This window comes from Barbus barbus, assembly GCF_936440315.1.
Source record: "Barbus barbus genome assembly, chromosome: 1".
NCBI lineage: Eukaryota > Metazoa > Chordata > Actinopteri > Cypriniformes > Cyprinidae > Barbus > Barbus barbus.
In genome coordinates this window covers 362,500-379,283 of record NC_136729.1, presented here as the reverse complement: position 1 = coordinate 379,283, position 16,784 = coordinate 362,500, and the positions used below count along the sequence as shown (strand labels likewise).

Genomic DNA, 16,784 nt, shown 5'->3' with positions numbered 1-16,784 from the left:
GACGGAGATGTCTTCCTCGGCAGGGCAGATGGAGAAATACCGTCCATTTTTCTCCAACACCCACTCCACACAAGCGGCGAAATTCTCCTTTGGACCGTCCGCTGGCAGGCATGCCTTACACCGCTCGGAAAGTGAGTAAGGCACGCCAGATCGATAAAGTCCCTGGTGTGGCCTTCCAGCGGATGGTCCTGCTGCTCCAGGCAAAGCAGCTGGACTGCGGGCAGATAATGAGAGAGGAAAAAAAAAAAAAAAAAAAAAAAAAAAAACAAACAAAAGAAAAACGCCGCTAAATAAATACTCAACTGAGGGTCTGCTATTCTGTTATGGTTGTCTGGTGTGTTAAAACAAAGAGCACGACGAAGGAGTACAAAAGGAGTTTTTTTAATTATCCACTGACTGAGAAGGGCACAACCAAACGTAAATCCAAAATAATAGCAGACAAAGGAACATGGGAGAACACAGGCTTTAAATACTAAACGTAATCATGGGGAAACAGAAACAGGTGAGGAGCTAATTAACTAATCAGGGCAACTAAGGAAAACTAGGTCAACGGGAGACATGGCAAAACACAACTAAAACAGAACAACATGTAACATGTCCACCTTTACGGTGATCTGAGATGACGGAACACCTGAGAAGAGATGATGCCAACCTGTCAGGACCTCAGATGATGCAATCCCTCAAACAACAAACAAAACTACCAAATTGTGCTATTAGTTTGATCGCAACATATATTCATTGATGTTACAACTGCATCTGCATTACTGAATAACTGTATCAGGATAGAGCTACAGAATGAAACAGCAGTGCATTATGGGTAAATAAAACGGGTAAATACAAGTAAAACCAGTAATGAATGGACAACTACTTCAAGAGGTCAATTATTATTTGTATGGTCAGCATTTGAAGAGCCACTCAGAGCTACACGAGTTATTAAAAGACATGTCATCATGCTCATCAAACATTTGCATGAACCTCAAACGAAAGACGACTGTTCACTGCTGCTGGTTTATAAATGACAAACACACGACTAGATGAATAAAACATCAATAATATTGCATTCAGATATATGATCAGTGTTAGATCAAACCAAAGCTGGACTTCTACAAGGCACCGATATCTTCTCATTTCTACAAAGAACCACAGGAAACAGTCTCATCTGTAAATCGCACAAACCCGTAACATATAGAATGACACAAATTCACTCTTGTCTGCTCTGGAGAATGTTCTGAACTAATCCATAATCTGGTTTAGTTGATCCATTCTAATCTGTGATAACGGCAAACTTTAATCTCATATCTACAGAGGACATCAGCCTTCCATTTTACGGCTAAGAGAGGAGAAAATATCCAAAATCCTCCAACCGTCATGAGGTTTAATCCCAAATGTTCCAGAGGGAACAATCATTAGCTGGGATCGGCCAGATAAGGACAGCAGCCCGATCGCCAGATCTACAATCAGACAAACAAACCAATCAGCCATGACCAGAAGAAACAACTTTTCTGAGCTCCCAGAATCTCTGACTTACTGCCGAACAAACGGCAAAAATGCTTACAAACTCATTCCAGGCAAATCTGAGTTCCCGCATGCCGGCGTTCTGCGCTCGTATGCAGTTAGGGAAACACACGTGACAGGTTTCAGAGCAGAACGGGGTCACGGCGTTCCCGGCTCATCCATTTACAGGGCTTTTCTCTGGCAGACGAGAGCCTCCTTCCCCACGGGCACCTGAGAGATGCTCAATCTCATCAATCTAACCACACCTTCTGAGGACCCGGTCAGAGCCGCTAATTAGACGAACCACTGAAAATAGGGCATCCAAGACAGAGCCGGTTTCCAGGGCCAAAATCTAGGCTGGTCAACAATTAGCCATCCGGCTCAAGTATAGCTGTCTGAGGAGGAACGACCGGCGGCTCATAAACCGTGCGTTCATTAACTCACTCATAATAACCAGCGGCGGCTATCGAACTACTTACCATTCGCATTTCTCACAGCCAATTTCCACATCCACATCTCTACCACAAGATCAGGACAAAAGACTACCTGACAAAAATCTGAAACAAATATTGTGCCTGAAAATTGGTTTTGCTAACTGAAAATAAAACTGAAACCTGAGATTTGGAACTGATTAGAATTAGAATTAGAAGCTTAAAATTTGGAACTGATTTGAAGCATTAAAAAAAAAAGATTTATACCTGAAAATGAAACAAGAAATATCACCCACAAATTATTTTTCTTACATCATTCTCGCCCTCATGTTAATCTGTATGACTTTTATAAGAGAAGACGATATTTTGAAGAACGTTGGGAACCAAACAACATTGGAACCCATTGACCTTCATTATATGGGGGAAAAAACACACATGGAGACATTTCTCAAATCTCACTTGGAATAAAAGCATCTGCCAAATGCATAAATGTAAAAGTAATGAAACTCTTTATGAAGATGATCAAACTGTTTCAAATCCTGAAGATGATTAATAAAATGGCCTTTTTGCAATCCAGGTAAGAATCTAATGAGGTCTTGCAGGTTTAGTTAAATCATAGATAATCTCATGATGAATCACATGATCACATCATATAACGGACAAAAATTAGCTCTTCAAATATCAGAGGTTTGCATACTAATTACCACATTAACGGTCAGTACTAGTCTTCTAGTGTTTGCAAGCATGATCTAATCAGTGTTTTCAGTGTTTATGTGAGCTCCTGTGCTCGTCTTGCTCTCTGTCCGTATCTTACTGATGCACACATTCATGCAGCAGATGCTTTAAAGACTGACCGCTTCTGTGGATCAGACAGTCCATCGTGTCCAGGTCAGCGCTTAGATCTCTAGAGCCTCTAGTCTCCAGCGTCCAGTGCTGGCATTCTCACATCAAGGTCTCTCTAGTTAACTGACCGACCCGCACAACACCAACAAATGTCACCCGCTTCAATCAGAACCAGTTTCAGACCTGAACAAAACAGTTTCTGTCCATGAGGTTGTGAAACAATCCAGTCTCCCTCTTTGTAGAAGCTGCACGACTCAGAGAGTGAGAACATCTGAGATGTCAGACAGAGTTCAGTCTGAAGTCAGACTCATGATGTGCTTCACAAAAGAAATTAGTTACTGCCAGCATTTACTCTCAGTCGTGTTTTTCCAAACACTTTCTCAAGGAGTCAGTCAGTATTTACAGCTGTTTGTCTTCACTACAGTGTTCATCAAACACTTGAAGACAATATTTATTTGCTAACATTTGTTTACACTTATACATTTTAATCTGAACTCAACCAGGCCAGCACATAAAAGGTATATATTGGCTGAAAATGATTTTCGTTCTCTATAGTTGTGTTCTTTTCTACTTGAATCTGTTTGAAACATTTATTTATTTCATACAATTGTATTTCTATTGTTTTATTGTATTTCAATGTTCTGCTGATAAAATTATTAAGAGGAAAAGGCTTATGTTAAAGGCATGTTTTTGTAACATAATTCAATACCGTAATAATAGCTTCAATTATCGTGATGTGAAAATTGATATGCTTGAAAATGATTTACGAATGGATCTAAAGCTCTTGCTGCTCAGACGTTAATGCAAATTTCCTTCTTACACTATTATCAGATCTGTGCAAATCAATCTGAAAACACCGTCTGGAAAACAAGTGGATAACATCCATGAGAATGCTGCCAACGAAGAGCGTTCTGCCATCATCATCATCAGCTCACGCACACACACACATCTCCTCTGTTGCCATAGCGACGTGCCTCCCGAGGCATGCTGGGTAGAGAAGGGTAATCCATCAGCAGCGTCCTGATAGCGGGAAAACATCCAGATACCTGCGCCTTATCCCCAAACACACACCTGAGAGAAGCACAGCGCCATCAATTACGCAGACAAATCTAGCCTGCAGGGGAATTATGGGTAAATACATCTGGCCCTCGACGGACGCGAGCGGAGTTTGGTCTCGAGTCGTATTCGTCAGACGCCAGAGTGAAACCGTCGGGAGGGTTTAACCTTTGACCTCAGAGAATCAAGTGAGAACCGGTCTACACGACCATAAAACAAACGCACTGACAGCTGCATTTGCTCCGTTTCCACTGATCGAAAAGTAAAAATCAAACCAACTCATAAGAAGAAAAGAAACAAAGGAGGAAGAGCAAATCTCGCTTCGCAGCAAATCAAAGCCCCCAGAAGTCGCCAAAACCGCAGTCCAATCTGAGAGCGGCCTGGCTGCCGCCGACATCAATCCTTCATTAACCACATAGCATCATTAACCGTTATTAATCAGCCGCTTACCTTCCACAGCATACTCTTCTGTTCCCAGACAGCACCGAGAAGAGAAAGAGAGAGAAAGACAGCGTTAGTGCCATGCTTCACAGTCACACATCTGACAATCACACACACCAGTCTTTCACTGGAGAATTGATCCACTCAAAGCCAGCGAGCGGGTCATTTCAGATGCGAGATGCCCCACTGAGAAACATGAGAGCAGCAGTGTAAGACAATAGCAGATATGAGTTTCACATTTAAGCGTGTTTCACACGGGTCAAACGCTCGTCCTGCCGCAGCTCATTAGAGGCGCTTCTAGTTCAGTGCTCCGCTCGCTCGGGCGCACCAGATTCATCAGTGTCTAGTTGTGATATTGACCTGAGAGACGTTTAGCAGCTCAGCTGAATTAGGTTAATTACTGCAAAACTGTTGGCAAGAAAGTTCAGGAGAACAGGACTCCAACGCAGCCAACGCGAGCTGGATCTGCTCACAACTGCAGCGCTCAATCTGTAGATCTGGACACGTTCACACCGCAAGCCTTAAAGCCTTTGCGCACCGAGTCCGAAATTTTGCACGCTAAAAAATCATTACGACCTCATGTTGTGTCAATCATGTTTACACACTGCATTTCTTTTCTCTTTATTTTTATTCCAAAGATAAATGCTATTATTTGTACAGAAACTGTATTTTTACATTATTGAACCCTCCCCAACCAACCCAGAACAAACTGCCTATAATAAATAATAATAATTATGATGGTGATAATAATAATCAAAATAAAAATAGTATAAAAAAAGGTAATTGGATACCACAATCAGGTATTATACTCAGTGTGTAAGGATCTTTAATGATCAACTCTGATTTACTGCTCAGATCCAAATCAACACTGAAAAAAAAAAAAAAAAAAAACTGATTCTATGTGTCTTGAGCTGCTCACATTTTTATGAAAAAAAACAGATCTGAGTCACAAATCTGTCTGAACAGAGCTTCTGTGACACTTTCACAGCATTGATCGCTGCTCGTTTGAGCCACCTGACATCAACTTCAGCCAATCACGGGAGTTTAGGGCGGGACTATCTGTTTGACTGACCAATAGTGTACGACTCATACTATACTGTGGTATCATGGGGATCAGCATTGAACAATGGAGGCAGAGGATAGGCCGATATTCCCATCCGGCATTTAAAGAAAAATTTAAACCTGCCACAATTATCCTCCGTAGTGGTATGCTTGCTGGTGGACTGCGGCTAGCGGTAGCTGTTTGCCTTCTCTTAATTTTAGCGGGCGATGTGGAAACCCCGGCCCTGCGAGAGGCAAACATGGCGTTTCAGACACGATGTTTACGCCGGAGAGAACAACGCGGCAAACAACACTGTTTGGAGCAACAGGTGGCATAGAACCAAGAGAATCCCACACACTTACGCAAATTGAATCCCTTCAGAAAGAAGTTATGGACTTAAGAGAACTTGTTGAAAAGTGTGTGGAGACAGCCGAGAGACTTGAGCATGAAAACACTGAACTTCGGGAAAAGCATGAGCGCATCGAAAATCAGAATAAACGGGATAATCTAGTTTTATGGCATCCTGGAGTCGGATCGAGAAACATGGGAAGAAAATGAGAAAAGGTGCGGGACCATGTTACGGAACATCTTGATCTGGGCAGAGCCAAAAGCAATGTTGAACTCCCGATTGAACGCGCACACCACGTTGGAAAGAGATCACCTGGAAGAGCGAGGCCGGTGGTGGTCCGTTTCAGCAGGTGGAAGGACAAGGAAGAGATTCTACAGAAAGTACGACAGAATGCACGGGAATGGCATGAACAAAGCAAATATATGGATGTCACTTCATTTTGATAAATTACTTGTGGACGGTAGAGTTTTAACTTATGACACCGAGTCTTAGTCTGTTGTTGAAACTAGATTGAACAATGAAGGAACATTTGACACTCATGTAAGGTAGGACGATGGCTTCGGCCCAAATTAACTCACTATAATCGCATGGAATGTTCAAGGGTTAAAGATTAAAGTCAACAATAGTGAGTTATTGGACACATTGCGGGGAAACTCTATTATTTGTTTGAGTGAAGTTTGGTCACAAGATGAGACGGAGTTCTGTCATTTATTGGCTGATTATACATGTTTTTGTCTTGTACATAATATGTCAAATTTTGGTCGTAATATTGGAGGTATCTGTGTTTATGTACATGATTCTATTGTGAAATATTTTTCTCGGATTTGTGAACAAGCAACTGACTACATATTTTTATTTTCCGACAAAAAGAGTGTATTATTTGAGGATAACATTGTTCTTACTTTTACTTATATCTTCCCTGAGGGATCTCTCTCTTCATATAGAGATAGAGAAGAGAAAAATGATTATTTCTTTGGAAAATGAAATTCTAGATGTGTTAGATCAGGTTGGAGAAGATGTAAAGTTAATCATTGCCGGGGATATTAATGCTAGAACTGGTAATGAATGTGATTACATTGAGTGTGATGGTTCTGAATAAATTGCATGTGGTATTTATTCATTTTGTGGTATTCATTCATTTTGAAGGGTATAGAAAATCAAAAGATAAGGTTGTTAATACATTTGGTCGCTGTCTTTTAGATATGTGTCGTAATTTAAATATTAGTTTTGTAAACGGAAGAATTGGGAAAGATATCAATGAAGAGTTTACATTTATGTCAGCAACTGGATATAGTGTGATTGATTATTTTATTATATCCAGTGAACTCTTTATATATGTTAACGATTTTGAGATTTTATATGTAGATATTTCTGATCTCTTCCCATTATCATATAGCATGAGGTTACGTAGTGTTGAATCAAGGACAAAAATGTCAAAGAATGACAGTGATGTAAGACCTTGGACAAGATTTAAATGGGGAACTAATGGTGAGAGGGAGTTTTTGCAAACATTCTTATTCACTAAATGGAAACTTTTTAGGTGTCTTTTCTACTGCAGTGGAAGAAGATACTAATATAGCAGATGATGTTGGCAGACTGTTTACATGAAGCAGGTACATTTCTAATTAAAAAGTATGTATTTAAAGTTAAACAACCACAGTGGTGGGATGAAGATTGTTCATTTCAGAAATCTGTAAAATATAATGTTTTAAATCAATTCAGAAGAACAGGTAATGCGGAAACTATGAACAATTATATTCTTGAGAAACGAAAATTTAAAAAATGATGCAATAGACAGAAAATAAACAGTATAATTTAAATGTTTTAGGTAATATACTACAGGGAAACATGAAAACACAGCAGCTATGGAAGAAAATTAAAAGTTATGGAAGGTCTAATAATATACAGTCTAATAATATCGCACATGAGTGGCTAGAATATTTTATAAAGTTATTATCTGATTCAAAATTTAATATAGATGCTGACTTTGAAAACTTTGTCACAGATTGTGTGAATAATCATGAAGTTGCATTATTTAATGAATATTAAATTTTAGATTAGTATTAGTATTAGTATTACTTATAACGAGACTTTTAAAGCTATTATGTCAGTGAGTAATGGAAAGGCCCCTGGACCAGACGGTATTATTATTGAGAAGCTGAAAGCAGCATCACATATGTTATGTCCTATAATGCTCTCTTTATATAACAAAATATTAGATACAGGGGACTTTCCAGAGATCTGGTGCGAGGCTGTGATTTGTCTGCTATACAAGAATGGTGATAAAATGATGTAGGAAATTATAGCGGGATCTCATTGCTTAATGTGCTTGGGAAATTTTAACTTGAACTGGAGATTAGTATCTTATGTAGAAGTAAATAATATGTTTTATGAAGAACAAGCAGGGTGCAGGTTAGGTTATTCTACAATAGATAATATTTTTATTTTATTATTATGGTTCAGAAATATATTACAAAGCAAAAAGGAAGGATGTATTGTATATTTATTGATTTTTCTAAAGCTTTTGACAGTGTTCAGCATGATCTTTTGTATTTCACTCTCATTAAGAATGGTATTGGTGGAAAGGTTTTTAGTGTATTGAGATCTATGTATTCTAAACTTAAATCTTGTGTGAAAGAAACTAATGGTCTAACAGTATTTTGGCTGCACCATTGGTGTAAGAGAGGGCTGCATGGTGAGTCCACTTTTGTTTATCTTTTTCTTATATATAATCTATAACAATGTTGAAGAAAAATTGTAAAGGTATTCAAATTGAAAGTATTACAGAAATACAGACCTTGTTATATGCTGATGATATGGCTAATATTTCAGATACAATTGGAGGGTTACAGAAACATATTGAACTATAAAAATGTTGTAATCTTTATGGTATGAGAGTGAATTTGAATAAAACGAAAATTATGGTTTTTAGAAGAAAAAGCTCTCTAAATAAGGATGAAAAATTGTATTTTGCGAGTAAACAGATGTAAGTGGTTGATTGTTACAAATATCTAGGTATGTGGTTTACACCAAAACTGTCATGGTGGAAAACCCGACAACTTTTAGCAAGCCAAGGCAAGAAAGCAATGCTTTCCTTGCTAAGGTTTGCTCGTAAACATAAAATTAGCTGCAATCAATCTTTGTATTTGTTTGATCGCATGGTTGCACCCATACTTTATTATGGATCTGAGATATTTGGGTTTTAAACCAGTGGAGTGTATTGAAAATGTTCAGGTATCTTTTTGTAAAAAAACATGTGTATCAGTACAAGTGTGAGCAATGTAGCTGTCTTGGGTGATTTGGGTAGATTTGTATTGTCCACCTCTTATATGAAAAGATGTATAATGTATTGGATAAAACCAGTGTCTATGTCTAATCATCGTTATCCAAGAAAACGTTATAATATGCTTTTTCAATTAGATGAAGTAGGTAGAAAAACATGGGTCACTTGTATTAGAGTTCTGCTGTACTTTTATGGTTTTTCTAGTACCTGGGAGGCTCAAAGTGTAGGTGATATAAGAACATTTACAGCTATTCTTAACCAACGACTGAAAGAAAAAGCACATGAGGCATGGTATACATCAGATCTGGAAAATAATAAGTTAAATATATATTCACAATGCAAGTCTTCTTTTCTATATTTTTAAACAGCACAAACGGTAAGTGTAATATGTTCATATGCTGTTCTGAATTCATCTGTCTCCGTTTCAACACATTTCCAATTGCTGATGCTAGTAGTGCAGAAATTACAAAGGACATTTATTGTTTTAGTGAAGAAAAAAAAATGTAACTGCCAGTATGGGATGAACAATGTGAAACAGAGCAGAAGTAAAAAGATGAAATACATGAATCAATGATCAGAAAGAGAATTATTGGCTTTAAGGGACAATTCACCAAAAATGATCATTCTGTCACAAATTGTGGGCCTTCATGTGGCTCCAAACCGGTATGACTAACACACTGAACCATTTCTCAAAATATCTTCTTTTGTGCTCCACTGAAGAAAGTTTTTTTTTTTTTTTGTCAACTATCCCTTACAGTCTTTACAGAGCAGAGGAAACACACAGTGAGCGCAGCAGAGATCTGAGCTGATCTGAACGAGTGTTTGTGAAGCGTTCAGTGCTGACAGCTCTAAACACACGCGTCTGTCTGAGTGTGAAAGTCATGACTACAGTCAAACGAAATGAACGGTCAAAACACACTTCAAATGTTGGTCCAAAGACACGCAGGCTCTCTGTGACGAGTTCAGCTCGGATAAACACTGCAGCATCATCAAACTTCACTGTAACTCTACAAACACTGAGCAGCAACACAACCACTGCTGGCTATCTATTGTCGTTTACAACTACATTCATTACATGACATGCAAATTAAATAAAACCAACAGCATTCTTGCTGAGAAAAACCCTGAAATGAAGATTTATTGTCTCTGGTTCATCATCAGCTTGAAGCTGAGCCACATTCAGTGTGTTGTTCTGAATCTCAGGCCTTTAGTAGGATCTACAGACTCAAAACACATGAAGCTCACACTTCAGTTCCCACTGATGTACATACTAGTCTTTTACATAAAGACCAGTGTTTCTTTCTCTAATTTGGACACACACACACACACTGGTACATTATTGCTTCATTTGTTCCACAAGAACTCATGCATGATGCAAAAATATCCCAACAAATGGATGTCATTGTTTTGACAATTACTAACATTGACCAAAGAATCATCTGAGGAAGACAAAGCAGAAGAAGCAGTCAAAATAAGCAGCAGCAGAAGAACAATAAAAAGAAGAAAAAGCAAGAGGGAGAAAAAAAGCAGAAGGAGAAGGAAGAAAGCAGCAGCAGCAGAAGAAAATTGAAGGAAGCAGAAGAACACAAAGAATTTGATTCAGCAACAGTGTGGCAGCAGCACTTCAGCGCTCCACTGACCCCTACACATCCCAAAATCCAGAGGATGAGATAAAATAATAATAACAAGACACGAAACAGGAATTACTAAGAGCACTAGCAGTGATCATCCATAACATCTAACATCACTCGGGCTAATGCTTGAGTTCTCCAGTGAAACACTAGCCGTCAGTCTCGTCTGAAGATGCTTCGCTGCAGGCAGAGCAGGAGCGACTTTACTCTCAGACAGCGGATGTGTCAGGAAAACAAAAAAACACACCACAACACAACAACAAACACCAAAACACACACACACACACACACACACACATCAAAACACACACACACACACACACACAACAACAACAACACAAACGTACTCACACGCACGACTGCAGCGGCGCTCAGACACACAACAACACACAAAAACACAAAACACAAACGTGTTAACAACACAGGACTGCAGCGGCTCCACATGGAGAGCGGGTTAAAGATGAGTTAGTTAACACTGGTAAACTAGTACAGACCTAACTGAACTTCCATCATCTGAAACAGTATGTTCAGTGAGAGTAACAATGACCGATGACATCAGCTGAAGAGAGTAGAGATGTGCAGAGGAACGCCACTGACCAATCGCTCATCTAATAATCACACGCTTCTAATAAAGCTTGGAGATTTCAAATCATAACGAGCTCTTAATGAGATCCTTTATTTAGCGTACAGCATAAGCACTGCCTACACATACAGTGGCTGTTGAACACACAGCAGCGCATTTGAAAGGCATGTGAGAGTAAATAAGCTGGAAATCTCTAAATATTCAGTCCTCAGAGAATTCGCAGGAAGAAGAAAAAACTGGTGAATTATTCATTTTCATAAATCTGGCTGTCTCCGGAGGCAAGGCATTGTCTCCCTCCCGCTATTAAGATTTCATGATGGCGGCCGTGTGAGTGTTTAGAGCTCAGTGTGGATTCTCCACTGGAAACTTGACAAGAACCCGGACAAACCTCACATCACACAGGAGCAAACTCAGTTTAACATCACACATCAGACTGGAGTAAACTCAGACAAATTACTTCAACATTTTATAAAGCTTATAAAGATTATAAAGCTCCAGAAGTGACCGATCTTCTGATGAAATAAGGTTGTCTCTGCTCTAAAATCATTTCTGGACTGTCCTGAGGATATTAAAAGTTGGATGGCAGCTCATTTTCAGTAGTTCAATCATTCTTGGTCGTAGTTTTGGCTCCCCTGATTCCATTACTACAGTAAACAGTAGCGTGGGACCTCCTTCTTACACCTGCAATCACAAGCTAGAAATAGAGTGTTGTATTTAATTCAGCGTTTGCCAGACAAATTAATTCTGCGGTCAAAGGCTGTTTTCATCAACTCAGAACTCTTGCTAAATTACAATCTTTTTTTTTTTTTTTACTTTTAATGATTTGGAGGCTTTTATTTCATGGAGACCTGATTACTGCAGTGCAATTTATTTGGGAGTTGTCTTCTGTCTCACGTCTTCAGCAGTAAATGTGATTCTGCAGGAGTGTGCAGATTCCCTTCAGTCTTCCTCTCATTCAGGAAACAGTGTAAAGATGTTTGTCTGCAGGAGTGTGTGAGGTTTGGCTCTCGTCTACATGTCTGAACTCATTTCCCAACAACAGTCTTCATAAACTTCCCAATCATTACATCGCGTTCAATTACTTTGTGAATAAAACTACATCACAACTCTCACGTCGCATCAATAATCAAGCATCTGAACGCTGGACACTCACACAGAGGAGCCATTACCATACCAATAATAACAATCAATACAGATATACACTGAGTCTGACTGAACAAAAACAGAAAAAAAACACTTGAAACATTAGTTTCATCTCAGTCTGATGTGCTTTACACAGATGATTTCTCATGATCAGACATCTAGTCTCATGACGCCTGTGTTCATGTTCAGTAATAGATGTTCAGAACCGGAAAGATCTGTCCTGGAAGAACACAGAAGGACAAGCTGATGTTTCTCTCTCCAAAAAACTCCCTTTTAAGATGAAAGGAAAGAACACAAACCCAGCGGAGATGCAGCACCGGCAGAGTAGAATAAAGCCGTGATGGAGAGTTCACAGTCCATCCTCTCTATTCATCCACCATTATGACTGATGTTTACTCAGTCAATTAACACTATTACTAGTACTCACAGCTGAGAATTAAACACAGAGTATGAAACTTCAGCTCAAATCATGTTGAGGAGATGTGCACTGAGAAAAAATGGTGTAGGATTTACTCAGAAATTGCAAGTAAATAATTACAAAGAAATGGTAATTACATAGAATTAAACATGAAATTCCGAAGTAGAAAGACTAGAATAGTCTCGAATCGATTACAAAACTATACTGTTATTCAAGGACAGGCTTTAGTATGGTTTAGATCCTACCTTTCCAATCGCTATCACTTTGTTTATTTAAATGGGGAATCATCTTAATTAAATCCAGTAAAGTATGGCATGCCACTAGGATCTGTCCTAGGCCCTCTGCTATATACATGCTGCCCCTTGGTAATATTATTAGGAAATATGAGATTAGTTTCCAATATTACGCTGATGATACTCAACTATATATCTCAACAAGACCAGATGAAACTTCTACATTATCTAAGCAACCAGAGTGTGTTAAAAATGTAAAAGACTGGATGACCAATAATTTTCTCCTATTCAATACGGATAAGACACAGTACTTGTATATTAATCTCGTAGATTACAGTTTGTATCTAGGATGTACTGTTAGGTCCTGAAAAAATCTGGGTGTTATATTAGACAGCAACTTGTCTTTTGAAAATCATATTTCCCATGTTACAAAAATAGCATTTTTCCATCTTAGAAACATTGCCAAGCTTCAAGGCATGTTACCTGTTTCTGATGCAGAAAAGCTAGTTCATGCATTCATGACCTCTAGACTGGACTATTGTAATGCACTGCTAGCTGGTTGTCCTGCATCTTCAATAAACAAGCTACAGATAGTCCAAAACGCAGCTGCTAGAGTCCTTACCAAAATATGATCATATTACCCCAATTTTACAGTCTCTGCGCTGGCTACCTATTAAGTTCCGTATCCGTTACAAAATATTACTACTTACTTTTAAGGCCCTTAATGGATTAGCTCATGCGTACCTAACTAGTCTTCTATCACACTAAAATCGAACCCGCTCCCTAAGGTCACAAAACTCTGGACTCTTGGTAGTACCTAGGATAGCAAAGTCCACTAAAGGAGGTAGAGCTTTTTCACATTTGGCTCCCAAACTCTGGAATAGCCTTCCTGATAACGTTCGGGGTTCAGACACACTCTCTCTGTTTAAATCTAGATTAAAGACATTTCTTTAGCCAAGCATTCACATAATGCATTTTATAATCTTGTACTTCAGTTACATCTGATCAAATGCACATTTTCATTCTGTTGCTCGTGTTGAACACATCATTTTTTGATTTGTTGGAACAACAGCTACGCTAATTTCTCTCTATTACCTTCTCTGTTTCTGCCACAGGATTGGCATTGGAATTTCACAAGCTTCAGTTTGGATGTAGCCCTTACGAAGATCTGAGATGACCGAACACCTGAGAAGAGAGGATGCCAACCCCCAGAAAACCTCAGATGATACCAACCCTCAGACAACATACAAAACTACCAATTTTTTCTATAAATCCCAACATATAATAATTGCTGTTAATAGTGTTCACCGTCTGTTTAATTACATGACATTACCATATATTTCTGTCATATGGACATATGGACATCACTGATAAGCTATTACGAAATATAATGTAGAAACTTTAATTTTCTGTAAAGTTGCTTTGCAACGATTTGCATTGTGAAAAACGCTATACAAATAAACTTGAATTGAATTGAATAGTATTTTCTTGTACAATGTACTCTAATAATCTGTATTTATAACACTGACATATTAATCTGAGCTCTACAGGCCAGCGATTTTCTAAAAGACTGAAAACAGCACTGAAAGCACCGCAGCAGCAAGCAGTGCTCGCAGGAATATATTATATATGAGTATTATCTCATTAATATTCTCCCGGTGAATTCAGTTGGGGACAATAGGACACTCCAGAGATCGATGGCATCTCCAGAGAAACTTAAACGCGCAAGATGATGATGAGGCTCTCTGAAGACCAGAGAGCCTCATCAACACAGGCAATTAACAGCAGCGATCAAGAGCGTGATCTGAAGGTGTAAATCACACTCGACGACTCTCCAGAGCTTCTTCCGCTGGAAAACATTCAACAGTCACATCAGGGACGATCAGGCCTCGCAGCAGAGTAGGAATATTCACCGATGACAGTAAGCCTCACATCTCAAACACCACACACCGAGGTGTGCATTCTGGGATTACCTTCTCAGGTACATCAACATGAAGCCAAGGATGGTTTTATGATGGTCGGCAGTTCACTAAGATTAGAGACGGAGCCTGTGCATCATAACCGGGGTGGGACTCTGTCATCGTTTACTCTCCCTCATGTTGTTTCAAACCTGTATGAGTTTCTTTCTTCTGTTGAACCCAAAAGTCAATGACTATCAGCAACTGTTTGGTTCCCAACATTCTTCAAACATCATCTTTTGTGCTCAGCAGAGCAAAGAAACTCACACAGGTTTGAAACAAAATAATGATAGAAGGATCCATTTTAAGATGGACAATAGCTTTAAAAACAGAGCTTGTGTTTATTTCCCACCTGTGAGGAAAGCAGCTAGATTACACATAACATGAGAACTAATTATATGTGCAATACTGTGCATCTAACCCTGACTGATACTACATAACAGTGTGTGTCCATCAGGACTCCCAATCCTCAGATCTCTGACCTCAGAATGACCGCCGCCAGTGGCTCTCAGCAGATTCTGGGTCATCAGAAGTTTGTTCTGCTGTGATATTAGGGGACATTTTAAAATATACACAAAGCCCAGATATAATGAGGGCGCAAAGACTTTATGACCTGCTGATGGCCAAAAAACCTCATACAGTAAAGTTTAGACTGTGATAAATGAACAGCCACACACACTCTAAAGCTGTGTGTGTGTGTGTTTGTGTGTGTGTGTGTATGTGTGTGTGTGGGCCCAGTCTCACTCAGGACTCAGGTCAGAGGCTCCTCACAGCGGTTCTGAAGGCAGCGAGGGACCAACTGACCCTCATCACTCCATCGTCTGCACAGGGGTCATGAAATGGAAAATCAAAACGTCCTTCATATTTACGCACATCAAACGTTACTCTACAGCTGGAGGCGATCACTGGTTCAGTTTAATAGCTCTCAAGCACATACAGTACGGCTCTATTACAGCACTGGGCATCAAACTAACGATCCAGTGAAGTTCACCAATCACATCTTCTGTGGCTGTTTACTTGAGGAGACGCCACCTGAGAGTTTTCTATATGAGAAGCCTATCTGTTAGAATGTAATCAAAGCTGAATTTTAAGCATCATTACTCCAGTTGTCAGTGCTGATAATATGCTGATTTGCTGCTCAAGAAACATTTCTGATTATTATCAATGTTGAAAACAGTTGTGCTGCACAATATTTTTGTGGAAACTGTGATGAACTACCATTTAAAAAGTTTGGGGGTAAGAAAATTCAACTTTGCATCATATGAATAAATGACATTTTACATTTGATCTCTATTTTTGATCAAATAAATGCTTCCTTGGAGAGCAAAATAGACTTTTGCCGCCAGTGTATATTATATACAAAGTTCTGGCATGAAACTCTAGATGGCACCGTCCAATAGATTTAACTCAATATCACATAATGATATCGTTATCACATGTCACAGCTGATTGGTTCTCCTGTATCTGTAGCCAATAAGCTCGCTGCTCAACATTCAAATATTTGGCTAATGCATGTTGAAGCAGTTGCAGCACACTTCAGAATGCCTCCACCTCCCCCAGCCCCACCTGTATAGATCTGCTACGGGGTAGGGATGTGCAACAGCGATTGAGCATTCGAGTACTCAACCGTGACAGCGATGATCGATCATGAAAACAATTATCTTTTTTTTTTTTGATTGGTTATAGCAGCACTTTGGGCGGCACCCTGAGCTCTGATTGTTTGGCAAACCGACCGTCTGCTAGCCGCCTCACGTCACAGAAGTCAGTTAATTCTCAGCACATAGAGACTCTTTCACCTAGATATCACATTATAGAGACTGTGTCTGTTCTCCGAACTAGAAAATACAGAAAACATCCAAACCAAAGTAAGAGTAACAAT

The 16,784-nt window shown here is 39.2% G+C and overlaps 1 protein-coding gene across 3 annotated transcripts in view; it reads right to left on the bottom strand.

Moving 5' to 3' along the window:
• nrxn2b (neurexin 2b) overlaps positions 1–16,784 on the bottom strand; it is a 711,451-nt gene that overhangs the window by 580,371 nt on the left and 114,296 nt on the right. The window contains exon 3 of one of the 3 annotated variants that reach the window (XM_079427101.1): positions 4,275–4,292. The exons of the other annotated variants lie outside the window; for them this stretch is intronic. Within the exon in view, the coding sequence (XP_079283227.1) occupies positions 4,275–4,292 (18 nt within the window). The remainder of the gene's footprint in view (positions 1–4,274; positions 4,293–16,784) is intronic. 3 annotated transcript variants of the gene reach the window in all.